General features: G+C 44.8%; 1 protein-coding gene across 3 annotated transcripts in view; it reads right to left on the reverse strand.

Moving 5' to 3' along the window:
- Positions 1 to 18,326, reverse strand: part of TEX11 (testis expressed 11) — a 188,311-nt gene that overhangs the window by 120,222 nt on the left and 49,763 nt on the right. For all 3 annotated transcript variants that reach the window (XM_083159168.1, XM_083159166.1, XM_083159167.1), the window contains exons 10-11: positions 11,310 to 11,367; positions 5,762 to 5,857 (exon numbers count right to left, since the gene is read on the reverse strand). In XM_083159168.1, coding sequence (XP_083015294.1) covers positions 5,762 to 5,857; positions 11,310 to 11,367 — 154 coding nt within the window. The remainder of the gene's footprint in view (positions 1 to 5,761; positions 5,858 to 11,309; positions 11,368 to 18,326) is intronic.

Raw genomic sequence — 18,326 nt, forward strand, 5'->3', positions numbered from 1 at the left:
GGATCGGGATTGGCGGGATCCCGGGATTTGGCCTAAAAAAGTCCGGGATTTCAATCCCGGGATTGGATAATCCAATCCCGGGATTTCGGGATTAGACTGCGCATGCGCAGTCTAATGCCGGGCAGCGTCTGAGCACTCGCTCAGACGCTGCCCGGCTGTTCCCGTAACCTGACCCGGCGTGCGGCCTGCGTAGCGTGACAGTAGAGGTCACGCTGCGCAGGCCACACGTCACCAGTGACTGCCTGCCCGCCTCTTCTCAGCCGCCCACCAGCACGCCGGCCTGACTCCGCCCACCTGCCCGCCTCCGCCTGCCCGCCTCTTCTCCGCCGCCCACCTGCCTGCTATCTTCTATGGAGGTGCACTTGCCGGGAGGCATCGTGCACCTCCAAACCCACTCCCGGCCGCCCGCCCGCACCCTAATGTAAGTAGATGTGCGGGTCTGCCGGGGTGGGTCCTATGCTAAAAATGTTTTTTTTTTTGTAGGGATGCCAATCCCGGGATCGAGCATTTTTCAATCCCGGATCCCGGGATTGAAAAAATGCCCCGGGATTGTCATCCCTACTCCGAACCCACTGGACAGTGCCATAAACCAGGCATAACATACAAATGTATATCATGTAGTAAGTTACCCACAGTGTTTTTACTTGGTAAGTGTACCCTGGATACATGTGATGCCCAAAGGCTCCATACACTATGCGATTTGGGCCCGGTTTCACCCAATTCAGGCGGATCAGACAGAGAAAGTGAGTGAAATCAGCCCAAATGTCCTATCCGATCTGATACGTGGTCCCGTGTGCATGCACTATAAAGCACCCCTTCCTCTTCCTATATGGACAGATCTTTTCCTTTTCTGTGGCTCATGGGGACAACATATTGAATATTGGGTACTTGTTTAGTTTCACGGCGGCACTTCCCAGCAGATCGCATACAAAGCCTATGCAAATCGCATATGATATTTGAATTCGATCTGCGATGCGATTTAGCACACCCCCACTATCCTTGTCAGCCCGAAGCATGGCAAGCGCAGCGAGCCCCGCTAGGAGACCCAGTACGCGTCCTCCCGACCTGTTCATATCCCCCCTACCCACATCGGCGTGGAGATGATTTTATAAAGTGTGGCGAGCGCAGCGAGCCACCAAGCCCGAAGCGTGGCGAGCGTAGCGCACCCCGCGAGGGGAAGTGAAAAACGAGCCCGAAGCGTGGCGAGGTGACGTGGAATACACATCAAGTAATCAGTGTTCTCTCGCGAGGTTCGCTGCGCTCACGTTGCTTCGGGCTCATTTTCCGTATCTGCTCACCACGCTTTGGGGTCGTTTTACGCGTGCACTCACCACGCTTCGGGCTAGGTGGCTCGCTGCACTCGCCACACTTTATAAAATCAACTCCACACCGATGTGGATAGTGGGGTATGAACAGGTCGTGAGGACGCGTACCGAGTCCGATAGCCACGCTTCAGGCTGATGTGGATAGTGTGGATGTGCTAAATCGCATCGCAGATCGAACCGTACGCAAATCGTATGCAAATCACATCTGATATTTGCATACGATTTGCATATGATTCGATGTGCTGGGAAGTGCCGCCGTGAAACTAAACAAGTACCAAATATTGTTATACTGTACACCTAGGGGTTTATTTACTAAGGCGGGAGATCTACTGAAGATGGGATAATACCCATAACAACCAATCAGAATCTACTTCTTATTTATTTAGCACCTTCTAGTAGATAAGAGGGTACTTGTGTAGTTTCACGGCGCCGCCGCGCGCACAGTCTGTTACAGAAACTTGGCAGCTTGCCAGAGGCTCTGTTTAACTGTGCGCGTGCCACTCTAGCTCTGCCTGACTGTGCTCGTGCCGCTCTAGCTGTAAGCTACGTATTGACAGCTACGTTAACAGCGTAGTGGCCGGGCAGCAGCAGCAGCGCGCTGCCCAGGCGCTGACAGGTCACTGTGGTACTTGTAGTTCCACAGTGAAATAGGCAGCGCTGACAACGGGGGCAAGTGGAGACACCCCGGGCACAACGTTGACGTGTCGGGGCTTCTGTAAGTAATCAGCGTAAGAAACAGTCCAACATTAATTAAAAAGTCATGATTGGTCGGTAGAACAGGAAGGAGCTTCTGCGTCGACGTCACCGCCAGCACTTGCAGAGGAGTCGGCCGGCTCCGCGCTGTCATCCTCCTTCTCGACCAGGGGGAGCAGGGTCAGAGCATGCAGGATGCGTAGGAAGGGGTCCTGGGCGCCTAAACTCTGCCTCCACATAAACTCCTGGAGGTAGGAGTCCAGGTGATGGCGCGCGGTACCCCTTTGGTGCCTATTACGCCACTTGCAGCTGCCACAGGAGGCGCTCTATATTTTGGGTGTGCACCCCAGTGTCCGGGTCAACGAAGTTGTACTTGTGATTGACCTTTCCGTGGACGTAATCGGCCTGCTGGAGCTGCTGGGTGTTGTAGGCCCTACAACAGTCCGTGTAGACGGTGGTGCTGGGCTCAACATGGGCCTCGATGGCAGCCATCAGGGTGGCCGCATCCCGCCGCTCCACCACAGTCATGAAGCACTGCCCGGTCTCCCTGGATATGCCCCCGAACACCCACTGCTGGGGCAGGAGCCGTCCGACATTGCCTTTCCTCTTGACATAGAGGCTCTCGTCGACCTCGACGATATGACCCGAGCCTCCGATTCATCGCTGAGGCTGCGCCAGCAGGTCCACCGTGCAGGCCTCCCTCATCAGGTTGTTGTACTGCACGGCGGTTTTCTGTTAAATGTTGAGCTGTCTGTCACAGAATTTAATGCTGGTCAGCTTTTCTGCCCAGCAATATAGGAAGCGGAGGTCTGCGGCAGACTAAACAGCGTCAGACGATCCATCGCCATAGTCAGGTTCGCCACTGCCATTATGCACCTCCGTCTCTCACACAGGGCTACTACTGACTGACTAGGCTAACTGCGTAGCGCTCTGACTGACTACGTTACACTGTCCGCGCGGGGCTAAGCAGCGCGCAAGGCTAAGCAGCAGACTGGAATTGAGACGCTAAATGCGTCTCAAAGCGCCTAAAATGTTAGCGTCTACATTGGGGACACCCCCTGTGGTAGCGGTGTGCAATTTAGAAGCCCCGTTTGTGTCCTGTTCACACGGTACATTTCATTACACAATTACACGCTATGTTACATCACGTTACATTATAGCTAGAGCGGCACGCGAGCCTCTGGCAGGCTGCCAAGTTTCAGAGACAGACTGTGCGCGCGGTGGCGCCGTGAAACTACACAAGTACCGATAAGAGATAGAATCTGATTGGTTGCCCATATCAACATCCCATCATCAATAGAACTCCCCTACTTACCACTACTCATAATATAACTGAACATTACAACAGCAGGCCAAATTATTGGCCGTTGTTATTATTGTTTTGAGTATTTAACTAGGTATCACTACTGCTGTGCAAACTGCTGAGCAGGACAACTAAAAGCCGCTGCTCAGACAGAAAGAGAAAGCGCCCCTGCACATGTTGCATCAGCCCCACCTGCAGTGCACATGGTTTTGTCCATTAAAGAAGGAGTTTGCTCTTGCAAACCAACCTGAATCACCCCCTTAGTCTGAGGCTTCCACTAATCTGCGTCTGAGACAGGGTGTAAGTGGTCATCGCTGACGTCACAGACCCTCTTCAAAAACACCTGGGAACGCTTGTGTTTTTTCAGACACTCATAGAAAATAGCAGGTTACCACCCCTAAATGCCAGCTTCCTGTCAGTCAAAATGCAAGAATAGAGTATGTTTACAATCCATATGCATTTTATGTTACCAATTCCCCTCGCGCATGCATGATGCATACAGTCTGCATGTGCAGTCATTTGATAATAACTCAGTTTGCAAATTCTCACATTAGCGGTCAAGACTGAATTAATTCAAACAGCAGGTGTTGAACTTTATATTTCACGCTTTCACCTGAGGTTCTGGAAAGTCGGTATTAGTGTGTGGGTGCAGTAAACTCAAATCTTGCCTAGGATGCTGAAAAACCTTGCACTGGCCCTGAATGTTACTACTGCAATTGTACCCCCGTGTCCCACATATTATGCCTGATTTAAATGCGGTCACAATGCCAATGTACAGTAGCAGCAATCCTTTTCATTGTTGGAACTGCGAGGTACTGAAAGTGTAGCATGTGCCCACAAGAGTAGAGAGATACCCACTGAAAGTGTCACAATATGCTCAGCAACTGCATATGCCATAACAACCGCAATGCAGATGCAATGACCATCAACTACTTGAGTGTCTCTATGGCCAAACAGAATGATCACAGAAGCTGCAATGCTGACACCATGATACTGTGTTTTTGCAGGCAATCCCCATTACTTCCCTAACCTAAACAGTCTCTTCCTGTCAATCACTCTGCAAAAGACTACTCATTGTGAGCAGTATTGTAAAGGTACCTAGGCCATGGTGCATGTGAAGCCTACTGATACTCAGTCAGTTGCAACCGTATCTGAATCAGGCTCATTATCCTTGCTGGATTGTTGCACAATTTCCCACTGTAGATGTTAGAAACCACAGTGATCGTGTTGCACGTGCATGTCATTTATAAGTACGTTTGTGTCTCCTGCTCTGCAGACCGGCTACCGCCACTGGCCATGGTGGTTCCTACTGGCACGATGTTTCAGTGTCATCTCCCCGTCAGGCAAGTTATTGCCCAGTATTCACCATGGTATCCTCTGGACATGGGTGTCGGCATGACACACGGTGTCAGCTGACTCCTGGACACCTGTTCACTGTCATTAGACACAGATCACATGATCAAGGTAACGCTAGGTACATACACTTCCTGGTTCAGTTCTAAATGCTGCTGCATCCTGTAATCAATCAGCAACCATCAGGCATAAGCAGGCCTCCCAGAATAATCCAGTGCTTTAAACAACTGTTTGTCTCCTGAGACTTCTTCAAGGCTCCAGACTTATTACTTGTTCCAGTATACTGGACTCTGCTGCTGCACTTGTTTTCCTGACTTCCACCTGCTGCTAGATTTCCACTTCTTACCACCTTAAGCTTCCCCTGAGATCTCAGCTACACAGGATATTTAGCATAGAAGCAACATCGACTCCTAAGCCAAACCATTAGCTCTTAAGCTGCACCTATGGCTCCAGACCACTCCCTCGGCTTCCAGGATGCACTCTTGGCTTCCATGCCATACCCTTGGCTCCCAGGCCACACAAATGGCTCCCAGATCAACCCATCAGCTTCCAGGTCAAATCACAGAGGTCTCACACCAAACCTCCGGTGCCAGACCGACCATCGGTTCCCAGGCCGATAGTGTCTTATGGTGATACCAGCTCCCAAGATACTTATACTTCTTCTAGCCCCTCCAGTTTTTCACAGGCTGTAGTAGACTCCGATAAAGGACAGCAACCTACACATTGGGTGCAGTGAAATCCATATCCTCTTGCAGGGTTCCCTAAAGACCAGCAATGGGGTTAGACTCTGCACCTCTGTCTAGAGTCTTCGTCAACTCCCTTCTACAGTATATGTACCACCATTATAAAAAGCTCCCAACCTTGGTCCTCAAGGCACAGTAAAAATCCAGTACCTCATTTATTCTATTTTAGCCATCTGTGCAGAAGCCTGGATATCACTATAACCAGCACTGTTGGTGTGCCTTCAGGACTGAGGATGGGAATGTCTGTGCTAGTCTTTTGAATATGGTTTATTTGTAACATTTATTTTGGGTCTAACAATTTAATTGATAACATTCAAAATATAGAGTAAAACAAGGAATGGTACCTCATTAGCTAATCTGATGGCACTGAGCGCCTTGTCTTGATGTAATCTGAAGTCCCACTCCAGGTAGACTGTAGCAAGCAGCCTGAGCACTTTGGCCTAGTGAAAATGCATCTGTTACTTTAAAAGCTAAGTTACAATACTAATTCAAATGACACATATAACTTTCAAGTAATTATATAAATATCTACATAAGTATAATTGAACGATGTTTGTGTGTGCGTATGGATGTTCCACAATAACTCTAGAACATTTTAACTAATAGTCTTGCTTTGCACACTACCTTATCATGTTAAGGGATGATCTAAGTTCAAAGATGGGTTTAATCAGACAAGCCCTTAAGGGTGCAGTCATAAGGGTCCATGCTATTTCTGTTGTTTTCATGCATTGTGATATGTCGTTGGAAAGCTTATGACTTTCGGAATACATCACCATAAGCAGACTCCCTTAAGTGGACTCATAAAGGCCTATAAAGGTCCATTAAATGAAAAACATTTTCACTTTACAAAACTTTTGACAAAATGAAATTAATAAGCAACTCATTGGCAGAGTGGTCTGTGAATCGAACACTGTAGATATCATTGTGAAATCCATGTGAGATATATCCCCAGTCAGTTCAAAATTGTGTGGACCATCTTTCCCTCAGAAATATGCTCAAGTCTTCTGCATCCCCATTGAACTTCCTGCACTTGCTCACCTTTCCTCCTTGACTGACCACTTATGAACAAAAGTGGGCAGACCAAGGGTGACCCAATGATGCCACACCCCATGTGCCACCAGACAGCCACCTAGTTACATGGTTCTAATATACAGTATTATGAGGCGATAACATGATTCATCATCAAATATGAATCCCGCACTAGTCCAGAGTTTTATATCAATGACCCTGTTTTCGCCAACTTATGATGATTTATGTGGAACAATCCCTTTCAAGTAAGTGTTTCAGGTCTATATACACTGCACCTATTTTAAATACACCAGTGTATGATGAAGATACCATGAGGGCATTTATGTATCCAAAGTTAAACTACAACATTACATTTTAGGAAAGCAAATATAATTATGCTCAAAAGCACAAACAAGTGAAGAACACTGAACCAATGTGGGATGCATTTAAACAATTGCTGATAATTTACATTTAAAAGCTCTTTCCCATGTGGATTCTCAGACGAGTGTACATGAAACAAGAGGATCGAAAAACAAAACAAAAAAACTGTGTCATATTGCTAGGTGATGATAGGTGGTGTATCAAAACAGTGGGTTTGGCACCGACGGGGAGGGTTCACACCATTTCCCTAAAGCTTTCCATAGCGACCCTCGTCAATTCAGCCTTAATGAGTGAACTCTAATTCCCTTCAACTCTGCCAGCTCTCCCACCGCCATACTTAGTGTTCTACATGCATTTCATAAATATCCTGAGACTCTATTAATATTATATACTAGGCCTATGTGTAATTATACATTGTTACCATTTACGCCTATATATCCTATACTGTACAATGTATGCTCGACATAATTATTCTGTTTAGACGTTTGTTTCTTTTTCCTTGTATTTTGCAGCAGTCTAACTGCCCGATGTGTACCCCCTTCCCTGCCTCCCTTTTCTTCTTTCTGTAACCCTCTCCCCCCTAAAAGTTATTGAACTGTTTTCAATAAAAATATTGGATGTAAAAAAAAAACCCAGTGGGTTTGGGGCGTAGGTGTGCCCCAACTCACTCCAGACGGTGTTATATCAATCATATAAAAGGTATATTTAAGGGATGTGCATACCCCACTCACTTCTTGTAGGTGACTGGTTAATCATGTCAAGGTTTATTTAATAGGGGCTTCAAAAAGATATTGTACCAGTACATATGTTGATTACTGCTGTATAATGCAAGATTCCTTTCTACTTTAAAGTAAAGGCAAATTTTCAAGGTGTACTTAAAAAAGGGTAATTTATTTGTGGACACTAATCACACACATTAAAATCCAATAAAAACTATCATGCAAGGAGAAGGTATGAACTTCTTGTGCTCCTCAATGGAAAATGCCATCTGATCCAGATACATGGGGATTTCTTAAAGTGAACACCAGGACTTACTTTAAATCTTCTCATGTTCCCCTGTGTCCCAATTGTGGCTCCAAAATACATGAGTCGGTGGATTGTGTAAGAAAACCTGCCAGAAGTCCTCCTACCAAAAGTTCTCATCAAAAGTGACATATTCGCAGTGAAGAAGTGCTTTCTTATTGTAGGCTTCAATGGACGGTACTTATATGTTAGTTGGGCACCCAATTAGCATACGGACAGTAACGTAGGGAAATCGCATCGCATGGGCCATGCGATGCGATGCGATTTTTTCATGTAATTTTTTAAAATATATTATACACCACAATATCATTGTATGTCCTAAAAATAGCTTTTACGCACCCCCCCCCCCCCCACTATCCACGCCACCCCAAAGCGTGGTGAGCACAGCAAGCCTCGCTTTGGGGTGCGGCGGAACGCGTCCTCCGACCTTTTTCATACCCCCACTATCCACGACGGCGTGGAGTTGACTTTATATAGTGTGGCGAGCGCAGCGAGCCACCGAGCCCGAAGTGTGGCGAGCGTAGCGAGCCCCTCGAGGGGACGCAGATTACTTTACATGTATTCCACGTCCGCCCCCCACGCTTCGTGCTCGATTACTCGCCACACTATACAAAATTAACTCCACGCCGTCGTGTATAGTGGGGTAATAAAAAAAGTCAGAGGACGCATTCCGCCGCTCCTCGCCACGCTTCGGGGAAAAACAACTGGGTCCATTAGAGGAACAATCTACTGTACATCAAGATAACCCGGTCAATCAGGGAGGGTAGGCAACCCTGTATTAGATGCATTGAAAAGCCAGAAACCATGTAAAATGCATTAAAAAGGCTGTAAACAGACAAGTGCTAATTTGTAAACCTGCTTTCATGTTATATAACACTATGTGAACTAGGCCCTTTATACATATATTTATGATTGTGCTTTTGGCTAAAATTTTATGAAACAAGAAATTAAGGATGTAGCTCAAGATGGACGAAACTCCTGGCTGTTTCCAGATTAAATATACAATAATCGTGATACTCCCCCCTTCCCCCCTTTTTTCACACCCTTGTCTGTCTTGTCTGGTTTCCCCAGTTGTTCAATATGAGTAAGTTAAAATATGTACTATATACCAATGTTTGGAGTAATGTGTCGCGATACTTTGGCTACCTTTGTATTTGGACCGCACACATGACCTCATATGACTACATTATTGTGTATTGAAAATGGATGGTAACCTGTATGAGCATGTTGTACGTGAGATGGATGTATGTACCAAAGACACTGTTGTTACTGGCACCTTTATAACAGTTTATTATGAAAAAAAAAAGACCGTAAACATGCTGTCTGTCATCCAACTTCCCTCTGACATTGCAACCTCCTCTCTCCATCTGACATGGGGCGAGATTCTCTATTACAGAAATGCGGTAAAAACCCCGTTATCGGGGTTTTTACCGCATTTCTGTATTCTCTAACCTCCCTCCGCAGTGTCACTGCTGCGGAGGGAATCGCCAGCAAAAGCTGGCGGTTCCCTGCAGAAGCCTATGGGCTTCTTACCGCATCGGTGTGTGAGGGATCCGTCACGGATCCCTCCCAGCATGCCCTGCGGCCAGCGCGTCAGTCTGCGCATGCGCAGACGGACTCCCGGGTCATAGACCCGGAAGTCCAGCAACGGCGCCGCATCGCAAGGGACAGCTCTTTCCGCAAGAGCTGTCCCTTGCGTTAATGACCGCATATTTTAGAGAATATGCGGTCATTAGAAATGCGATGCCGGGCGAAGAGGGCTGCAGATTTTAGAGAATCCCGCCCATGGTCTCTCATTGTCACTCCCCCAACCTTCCCTTTCTGACAAACTTTCTCTATGTCTCTCTCTGACACATTCTCTCCCCTTCTCTCTCTCTCTCTCTCTCTCTTTCTCTGACACTCTTTTCCTCTCTTCCCTGACAGAGTCTCTCTCTTCCTCTATTTTTCTTACCCTGATGCCCGTCTATCTCCAATACACATTTGGCCAGATTCTCTAAGCTTCAAAAGTGATAAATTGGAGAGTGATAACCAACCAACCAATCAGCTCCTACCTCACATTTTTCAAACACAGTTTGTGACATGGCAGGTAGGAGCTGATTGGCTGGCTGTTTATCACTCTCCATTTTATCACTTTTGAAGCTTAGAGAATCTGGCCCTATCTCTTGTTCCCATCCCTTTCTCTCTTGTGATCTGATACGTGCTCTCTCTTTCCCTGTTGCCCCCTCTCCCCCCTCTATCATCACTTTCTCCTTGTCATCCTTTCTTTCTTACTCCCTTTTCTCTCACATCATTTTCCATAAAACCTTTCCTCCAACCCCCTCCCTGACCACCTCATCTATCTCTCTCACTATCTCTCCCTAGCACCCTCTTTTTCTCTCACTCCGCTTATTCTCTCTCCCTCTCTTGTTCCCCTAAGGGGCATTATAGTAACAACTGGGGGGCAGGGCTTCAAAATGTTGTTATAGGACCCCCAATATTCTAGTTACATCCCTGCCTATAACTTCAGAGACATTCACAGGTATTCAATGAGAATTTTCTCTATTTGCAGCGAATTCTGTTTAGGTGCACATTCGCAGGGTTCCGGAGGGCTGGAGCATTCGCTGCCAGCCCTCCCTCTACCTATTCAACGCCTCAGGCTCGCTGTTAACCCCCCTCTGTGAATGCCGCAGGGAGCCGGGGGGACGGCGGAAGGCAGGGAGATGGAAGCCTCTCTGCCTGCGCCGGAATGTGTGGGGGAGAAGGAGGGTTGGCGGGGACACAGGCAGCAGAGCTGGCAGGGGATGCGGTGGAGAGAGCGCTGTGCTGGTCCTGCTCCATGCATATGTAATAAGCGGGACCAGTGCAGTGAATATCTAATGTGCGGCTCCCCGCCCCCTGCTGACATAATGTGTAAAAAAAAAAAATTATATATATATATATATATATATATATATATATATATATATATATATATATATTTATTAGCACATGCATCCAAATAGCATGCCCCTTCACATAATAAAATTACTGATTTTTTTAAACCAAAAAAACCTTTATTTTAAAAGAACACATTCCAGTTCACCTTAAAAAGATGTTGATTGCAAAACGGTGAATCATGGCCAAAATCATGGTGAAAGCCGTTCGCCATCCCTAGCATTGAATACACTCTCGGCGAATCACAGTGAAAATCCCATTGAAATACACCAGTGAATTGCAGCGAGCATGGAAACGGAGAACTGGCCGGCATTCACTGTTCGCTTTCGGCGAACAGTGAACATTGAATGGAGTGAATCAGATTTTCAGTGAAAAAGATTCACCGCTGGAAAATAAATACTGCCCATTGTGGTTGTGGTATCTAAATGTTATATTGGTGCTGGCAGGGGTAGATACATACGGTTTGGTCAGAGAATTTATGTAGTGTGTGGTCTCTAAAATTTAAGTTAAGATCAATAAAACATGTTCCAGAAAATGCCTAGAATTGGAGTTGTAAGTCCCACTTACCTGCATGTCATGACCAGTGCTGTATCGCGTATCTGCTTTCCCAATATCATAACTTTGGCTGCAATGGAAATTATAGAATACAATCAACTTGAAAGGAAAGCATTACAGACTTGTCTTAGGCACAAATCAGACCAGATTTCCCACGATCTTCCCCAGCATCTACCCGGGAGTGCGGACATCCGATTTAGCACTCGATGTGCCATTTTTACATACGATTTATCGTATGTAAAAGGGCTCCCGGGGGAGTTTAAGGGATATTGGATGCTAAAAAGGACCCGCGATGTGCATTGACAGCTGCACATACAATGAATCTTATTTGCAGCACTTTCAATCCCCTGATCCGATGCTCATAGGATCTGATGGGATGTCAAACAAATGCGATTTGGGCAGATTTCACCCAATTCCTAGGCCCGATGCATCGGAATCAGTTGAAACTGGCCAAAATCGCACCACTGTATGGACACCTTAAGATTATGATTCACTTCTTTATATCTTGATTTTTTTTTTTTTACATTTAGGAATCTGTTCACAGTGTTTCAAAGACATATAAAAACATTGCTGACTATATAGCCAGTTATTATTATCAGGAGGTTCTATATTGAATACATTTTTCTGACCCCACATTAAGTTGAACCTCAGAAAGCCAACACTATTGTAATGAAAACTGGGTCATGCCGGGATGCCATAACTTCTACCCCATTAGGCCATGCCGGGCCCCCCTTTTCAGTCACGTGTCTACAAGATTATTTGGCACACTGCATGACCGGGACTCCAGTGATGCCACTGTGTTTGTGCTGCGCTCTGTCACTGAAATTCTACAAATGGTTTGATAAAACAATATACAGTAGTGTTGTTTATTTGTTTGCAAAATGTAGCTATACATATAAGATAATTGTCCTTTTCAATATACTGTCCAGTCATTGGAGGCTGGAAAAGTACATTCCTTCAAGTTCAATGATCACTTAAATGAGGATGGCATACAGAATGGTACATGAAAAATGTACCTGAAACACACGAAAACAAATATATATTAAACAGGAAAAATATAAAAAATATAAAAAATAGTGCACCCCCAGTCCGGGACCCGGGGTTCCCCAGCCACCTCAACCAAGAAAAAAACGCTCCCGAACACGAAGCACTGCGCGTACAGGTACTATCATGCCTTTGCTGAATCCAATCACCCTAAAGGATTACAAATAGCGGGGCGCCGCTTCATCATTTCACACTGCAAGACTGTAGGATTTCTTTCAGAAACCCAGACATAACTGTGTACATATCCAATCTGAGTGTACACACTACACAATATATTGGACATACAATTCACGCTCCAATATTTTTGCACTATTTTTTCTATTTTTCCTGTTTAATATATATTTGTTTTCGTGTATTTCAGGCACATTTTTCATGTGCCATTCTGTATGCATCCTCATTTAAGTGATCATTGAACTTGAAGGAATGTACTTTTCCAGCCTCCAATGACTGGACAGTATATTGAAAAGGCCAATTATCTTATGTGTATAGCTACATTTTGCAAACAAATAAACAACACTATATTGTTTTATCAAACCAGTTGTAGAATTTCAGTGACAGAGCGCGGCACTACTACCTATTTCTTTATCTTGCAACAATAAACGGACCCAGTCATCCGTTTAAGTGTAGCTGCTAGTCAAGAAACACACAAAGATAGATTCAGTGCGCAGGTATAAAAACATTCTCTTCTATAATGCCACTGTGTTTGGAAATCCCTGTGAAAATGGAATTGGCACCTGAGTTTTGTGAATGTGCAGTAGCATTTGGCAAGTGTAAGTGACAGTAAGAGAGGGGGGTGCTTGCATGGAAAATGATTACAATCCCCCTCTTTGCTTGTAATTGTTCTTAATTGCAATTTTTCTGGTATACTGTATGTATACTAAAAAAAAGACATAAAAGGAACTAACCAAAGCTGTTAAAAAATACCTCAAATTTACTTATTATTACATTTTATGGTACTTGTGTAGTTTCACGGGACAAGTGTTTGTTTATTAATCCAGACAGCCTTGTTTAATGTTTCTTTGAAAATTGGCAGCTTGCCAGACAGCGTTAATGGCCAGTGACAGCCAGTGGCAGATTAAGCCTTTGGGGGGCCCGGGGTACTTTAGAGCGGGGGGCCCCCTTGCACTTGTCATTACTGGCCGCACACTGCATGGGCGAATATTATACTGTCAAAACATAGAGTAAAGGCAGAATAAACTTGGTCAATGGTTACCTGCAGGGGATATATATATATATAGACAGGGGGTTGGCGGCACTCGGAATAATAATAGACACCATATATATATATATATATATATATACACACACCACATGAAAAGCCTGTGTTTGTCCCTCTGCCCCTTACTCTGGAGGTCTCCTAGTGCTGCCTCTGATTAAAAACCCTCCTATGACTAAGCTGCTGCTGCTGTTCTCCATGGACCTGAGAAGCATGTAATGAGCTCCACCAATCAGAGCTCAGCACAAACTTCTCAGCCTCTGTCCTCTGGTGCAAAGTGTCATGGGACTTAGTCAACTCCCAGAAATGCACTGCACACTTGTGCAATCAGTGTGCCTTGCCTCCCGATGCTCAGCACCATAAATCATTGTCACATTGGCAGATAGGTGAAGCTGCAGCACTACCCCACCCATGCACAAAACATTTAGCTAAAAAAGAAAAAAAACAACTTACACATTTTTTTGGTCAAAAATACATGACAACCACAGGGGGCCCCTAGCTAGAGGGGGGCCCAGGGGCACTGACCCCTTGTGCCTCCATTATAATCCGGCCCTGGTGACAGCGTTAATGGCCAGCAATACAACATGAGAGGAGCAGTCAGAGACCCGGCACTGACGAGGAGGCCATCCCCATATGCTGGAGGTACTGTACATAATTATATCTTCCCTTCCCTGCTCTCTGTCTCCTTCCCTCCCTCCCCAGACCCTTACTCCCTCCACCTCCTCTCTTTTTCTCCCCCACTCCATCATGTCTCTTCTCTCTGTCTGTCTCTCTCTCTCCTGCTCCTTTCCCACCTGCCTCTCACCCCATCCTCCTCCATCTACCTTTCACCTAACCTTTTTCTATTGCCATTCTTCTTTCTCTCCTGCCCCCCCCCCCCCACACACACACTCTCACCCTCTTCTCCTCCATCTAATCACTCTCTCTCTTCCTCTCCTGTCTGAGGGGCATTGTAGTTGTTATTATTGGGGGGCCCTGTTAAGATTTTGGGTACTTATGTAATATCTGGGCTCCGGTTTTTCTTATGAGACCGCGTCCCCTCGCGGGGCTCGCTACGCTTCGGGCACGGTGGCTCGCCACACTATATAAAATCAACTCCATGTGTAGTTGGATAGTAGGGGTATGAAAAAATGGGGTGCATTTAACATGGGAGCCCAGATAATACATAAGTACCAGATTTTGCTATGGGTCCCAGAAGGTGCTAGTTATGCCCCTGTGCTGGACATACCCCTATTGTGAAAAGTTACTGTAACTGCTGGCTGTATACCCACTGTGTATACTGCTGGACCCCCACTGTGTATAATGTCATGTGACTACTGGCCGTACCCTCACTGTGTATATGGTACTGTGACCAATGGCCCCTAATGTGTATATGTTATAGTGACTGCTGGCCACAGCAGACTGTGAATACGGTACTGTGACTATTGTCCGTACCCCACCGTTTGTGAACGCCAAACTAACAATAAAAAAATATTACTGCATCTTTTTCACAAGCATCTTTTTCTGTAATAAGCGATAAATGCAAATATATATTTAATCTTTGTACTGCCTGTAATACGCGCAAATATATATTTAATCTATGTACTGTTTGGTGCGCTTCTTTCACGAGCACCTTTTTTACAAGCTTCATTTTTTCAGAAGCATCTATTAAGCCTTGTAAAATGTGCAAGTATATATAGTTATTCTTGGTACTGTACTGTTTGCTGCACCTTTTTGAAAAATCTCATTGTCATGCCTGGTCAAAAAATGTACCCAAATCCAGATAACTGGAAAGCCACATGTACCTTTTGTAAAGCCGTTATGAGGAAACTCCTCTCAAGTTACGTCACTTGCAGCGCAATCATTAAAAGTTTTTGACAAATTCAGAAACTTTGGCTAAAAATGTAACAACCAGTCCACGGTCACCTAGCTCTGTTCTCTTTTAGAGCCAAGCACCTGCAAACGCCACCACAATCACCTTTTTTCACAAATATCTTTTTTCTTGATACACATATGTAAGACCTGTGATACGTGCAAATATATATTTATCTGTTTGGTGTGCTTTGTTCACAAGCATCGTTTTTCACAAGCAACTTTTTCAATTAGTCCTTTGCAATTAGGACCAAGTATGACAGCAGTCACGCAGTTGCACAGTGGATTACTGATGCTATAACAGGGTGAGGAATCTGAGGAGGATGACAACATCTTGCCCAGGGCCGGCGCTACCCGTCAGCACAGCCTGCAAAGCAGGTAGGTGCCAACCCTTAGTGGCACTTCCTCCCCACATACGACACTTTAGCTGTCGGCTGCCGCAGCCTGCGCCTGTCAATATATGTGACAGGCAGCGATGCTGGCAGCAGGCTTAGCACTTTTCACAAGCAGCCTGGCATTGGACAAGGGGGGCATTTGATTAAATTTGGGCACCGCAGGGGCAAACGCAGGATTTTCAGAAGGGGGTTTCCAGGGAGGCGGAACAGAGCACGGAGATGGACACTTAGGTGACCCAGTATATGCCGGGTCAGTTAAAGTATTGTAGATAGACCAAATTTATTTAAATACTAATCATTTTATATATATATATATATATATATATATACATCTATATATATATATATATATATATATATATATATATATATATATATATATATATATATATATATATACACACACACACGCACATATATAGATAACAGCAGTGTAGACCCCTGGGCATAGCAATGTATTGGGACCCCTACCGATCCTCCAGTGGTAGGGGATGGGGGAAGCTTTGATGTCCCGCGGGTGGTAGGGGGTATTATATCAACCGCTCAGCATGTAGGGCCTGGATCAGTAATTTCCACTAATTCCCCCTTTACTGTACAGATGGTGGGAGAAGGGGGCATTGGGCTGAATGAAGGGGCCCTGATACATAACTTCCAAGGGGATGTATGCATACACAGGGGAGAGAAATCATTTGATGGACGCCGACCACCGAAGGATCTCTCTCTACCTTCGGAAATAAACATCAGTCTGAACTGACTTTTATTTCCTCCACTGTCCGCTTAAAAGGGTGGACGGACACTGACGTCCTGTGTTCCAATGGTCCAGCAACGTTGGAAGAGAGGCGCCAAACACCCTATTACTGGCCCTGATCTTGCCTACAGTATGTAGAGCCAGTTGGTGCAGGGAGAGATCATTGCCAGCTTGTTCTGTGGGAGGGAGGGCCCAATGACAATTTCATCTTGCTGGTAAAGAGTTTTTTTGTTTAAAATTCAGATCCAACACCAACAAGGGTAGTTTGGCAAAACCAAACACAGATCCAAAACTGGCTGGAGATACTTTACAGATCCAAAACCAAATTGAATTACGGAGGTGGGCAGACATCTCTACCAGACTCCTGTTGGCTAGTTTTGATTAAATGTGCAAAATCCCTAATTAAACAGTTTGATTTTCCACCACTAGGGGGAACCATTGCCTCACAGATGGAGAAAATGTATAAAAAGGTCTAGAATCAAATTTGATCATTTATAGCAACTCCAATTAGAATAAGAGGCACTACATCAGTTATTATCATTACATTGGTGGTAATGGCTTGTGCCACCTTTGAAAATAATTGTTGACACTCCCTACATGATGAATGCCGAATCGTTGCCTAAATGCATTTTCACATACGGTACCTCAATGTCAACCATATTTGCCAAGCCAAAGTGCTTTTCTCTAATATATATTAGGAGAATATTTACACTGTAAAAATAAATTCTTAGCAGCATTTGCATCAGATGATACCTGCAAGTTTCTGTGTTTGCCTTATGTGACCTGTTTGCTATTTGTGCACTGAAGGCTGACAGCATATGGCTGCACAGCAGTTTCCTGGTTCTCCTCTGGATCTGTAAAGAGCTAGGCAAGGCAGGCTCTGGAGCCATTTACAGTATGAAATTAGAAAGGAAGACTATTACATCTGGGTACCTCCAATGAAGCGTGGACTGTTTATATCTTAATTTAGCCCAAAGGAAAAAGTTCAGGTCCAAAAAAATAGTAATAAAATAGTAGACATATAGAGCACAAATACAGATTCTAACAAAGTTTTCTTTTTAAGGTGACATCCATTGAGTGAATGTAACGGTTCTTGCCGGAGAGATAAAAAGGGAGACACCAATAGTCGCAAACTAGTTTAAGTTCCAATACCAATGCACTTGTAGTGGAAGTCCTGAAACAAACAATTAAGCACAATTTCTGCAGAATAGTTATTTTATAGGTCTGTAAAATGTGAAACTGATTGTAGTACATCCTTATCCCAGCAGGGCAATCTGTTCTGAGTGCACATGGAAAGCAAGAATTATGCAGGGTGTATGAAATAAAATGTATATGATACACTTGATATTTCTAGCTTTAGCTAGGTATTTACGGGGAATGAAAAGTAAACTTTTTATCTCCTCATGCTATGATGCTCAGCTAATTTGTCTAATTACTAAGTTTCAAATACACGGAAGCCTTTGTGGACTACAAAGCTTCACTTTACCAAATCAGCATTAGTCCACAGGGACTTGGTAGTATAGGGACTTGTTGCAAATGGCACTTTTTTACAATGCGAAAAATGAAAAGACCAATCAGTGGAGCCTTAAGGTGCCCAGACACGTTGCGATATGTGTGCTGTGCGTTTTGAACTTAATTTGTGCCGTGCGATTTTGGCACTTGGGATGCGATTAGGGTGCGATCTGATTTTAGCCTCTTTTTTTTTTTTTTTTAGTTTATAGTTATCTAATGGACATCGCATTGCATGTACTACAAAGCTGATGCGATGCGATGTG

This window comes from Crinia signifera, chromosome 9 (genome assembly GCF_055691185.1).
Source record: "Crinia signifera chromosome 9, ASM5569118v1, whole genome shotgun sequence".
Classification (NCBI taxonomy): domain Eukaryota; kingdom Metazoa; phylum Chordata; class Amphibia; order Anura; family Myobatrachidae; genus Crinia; species Crinia signifera.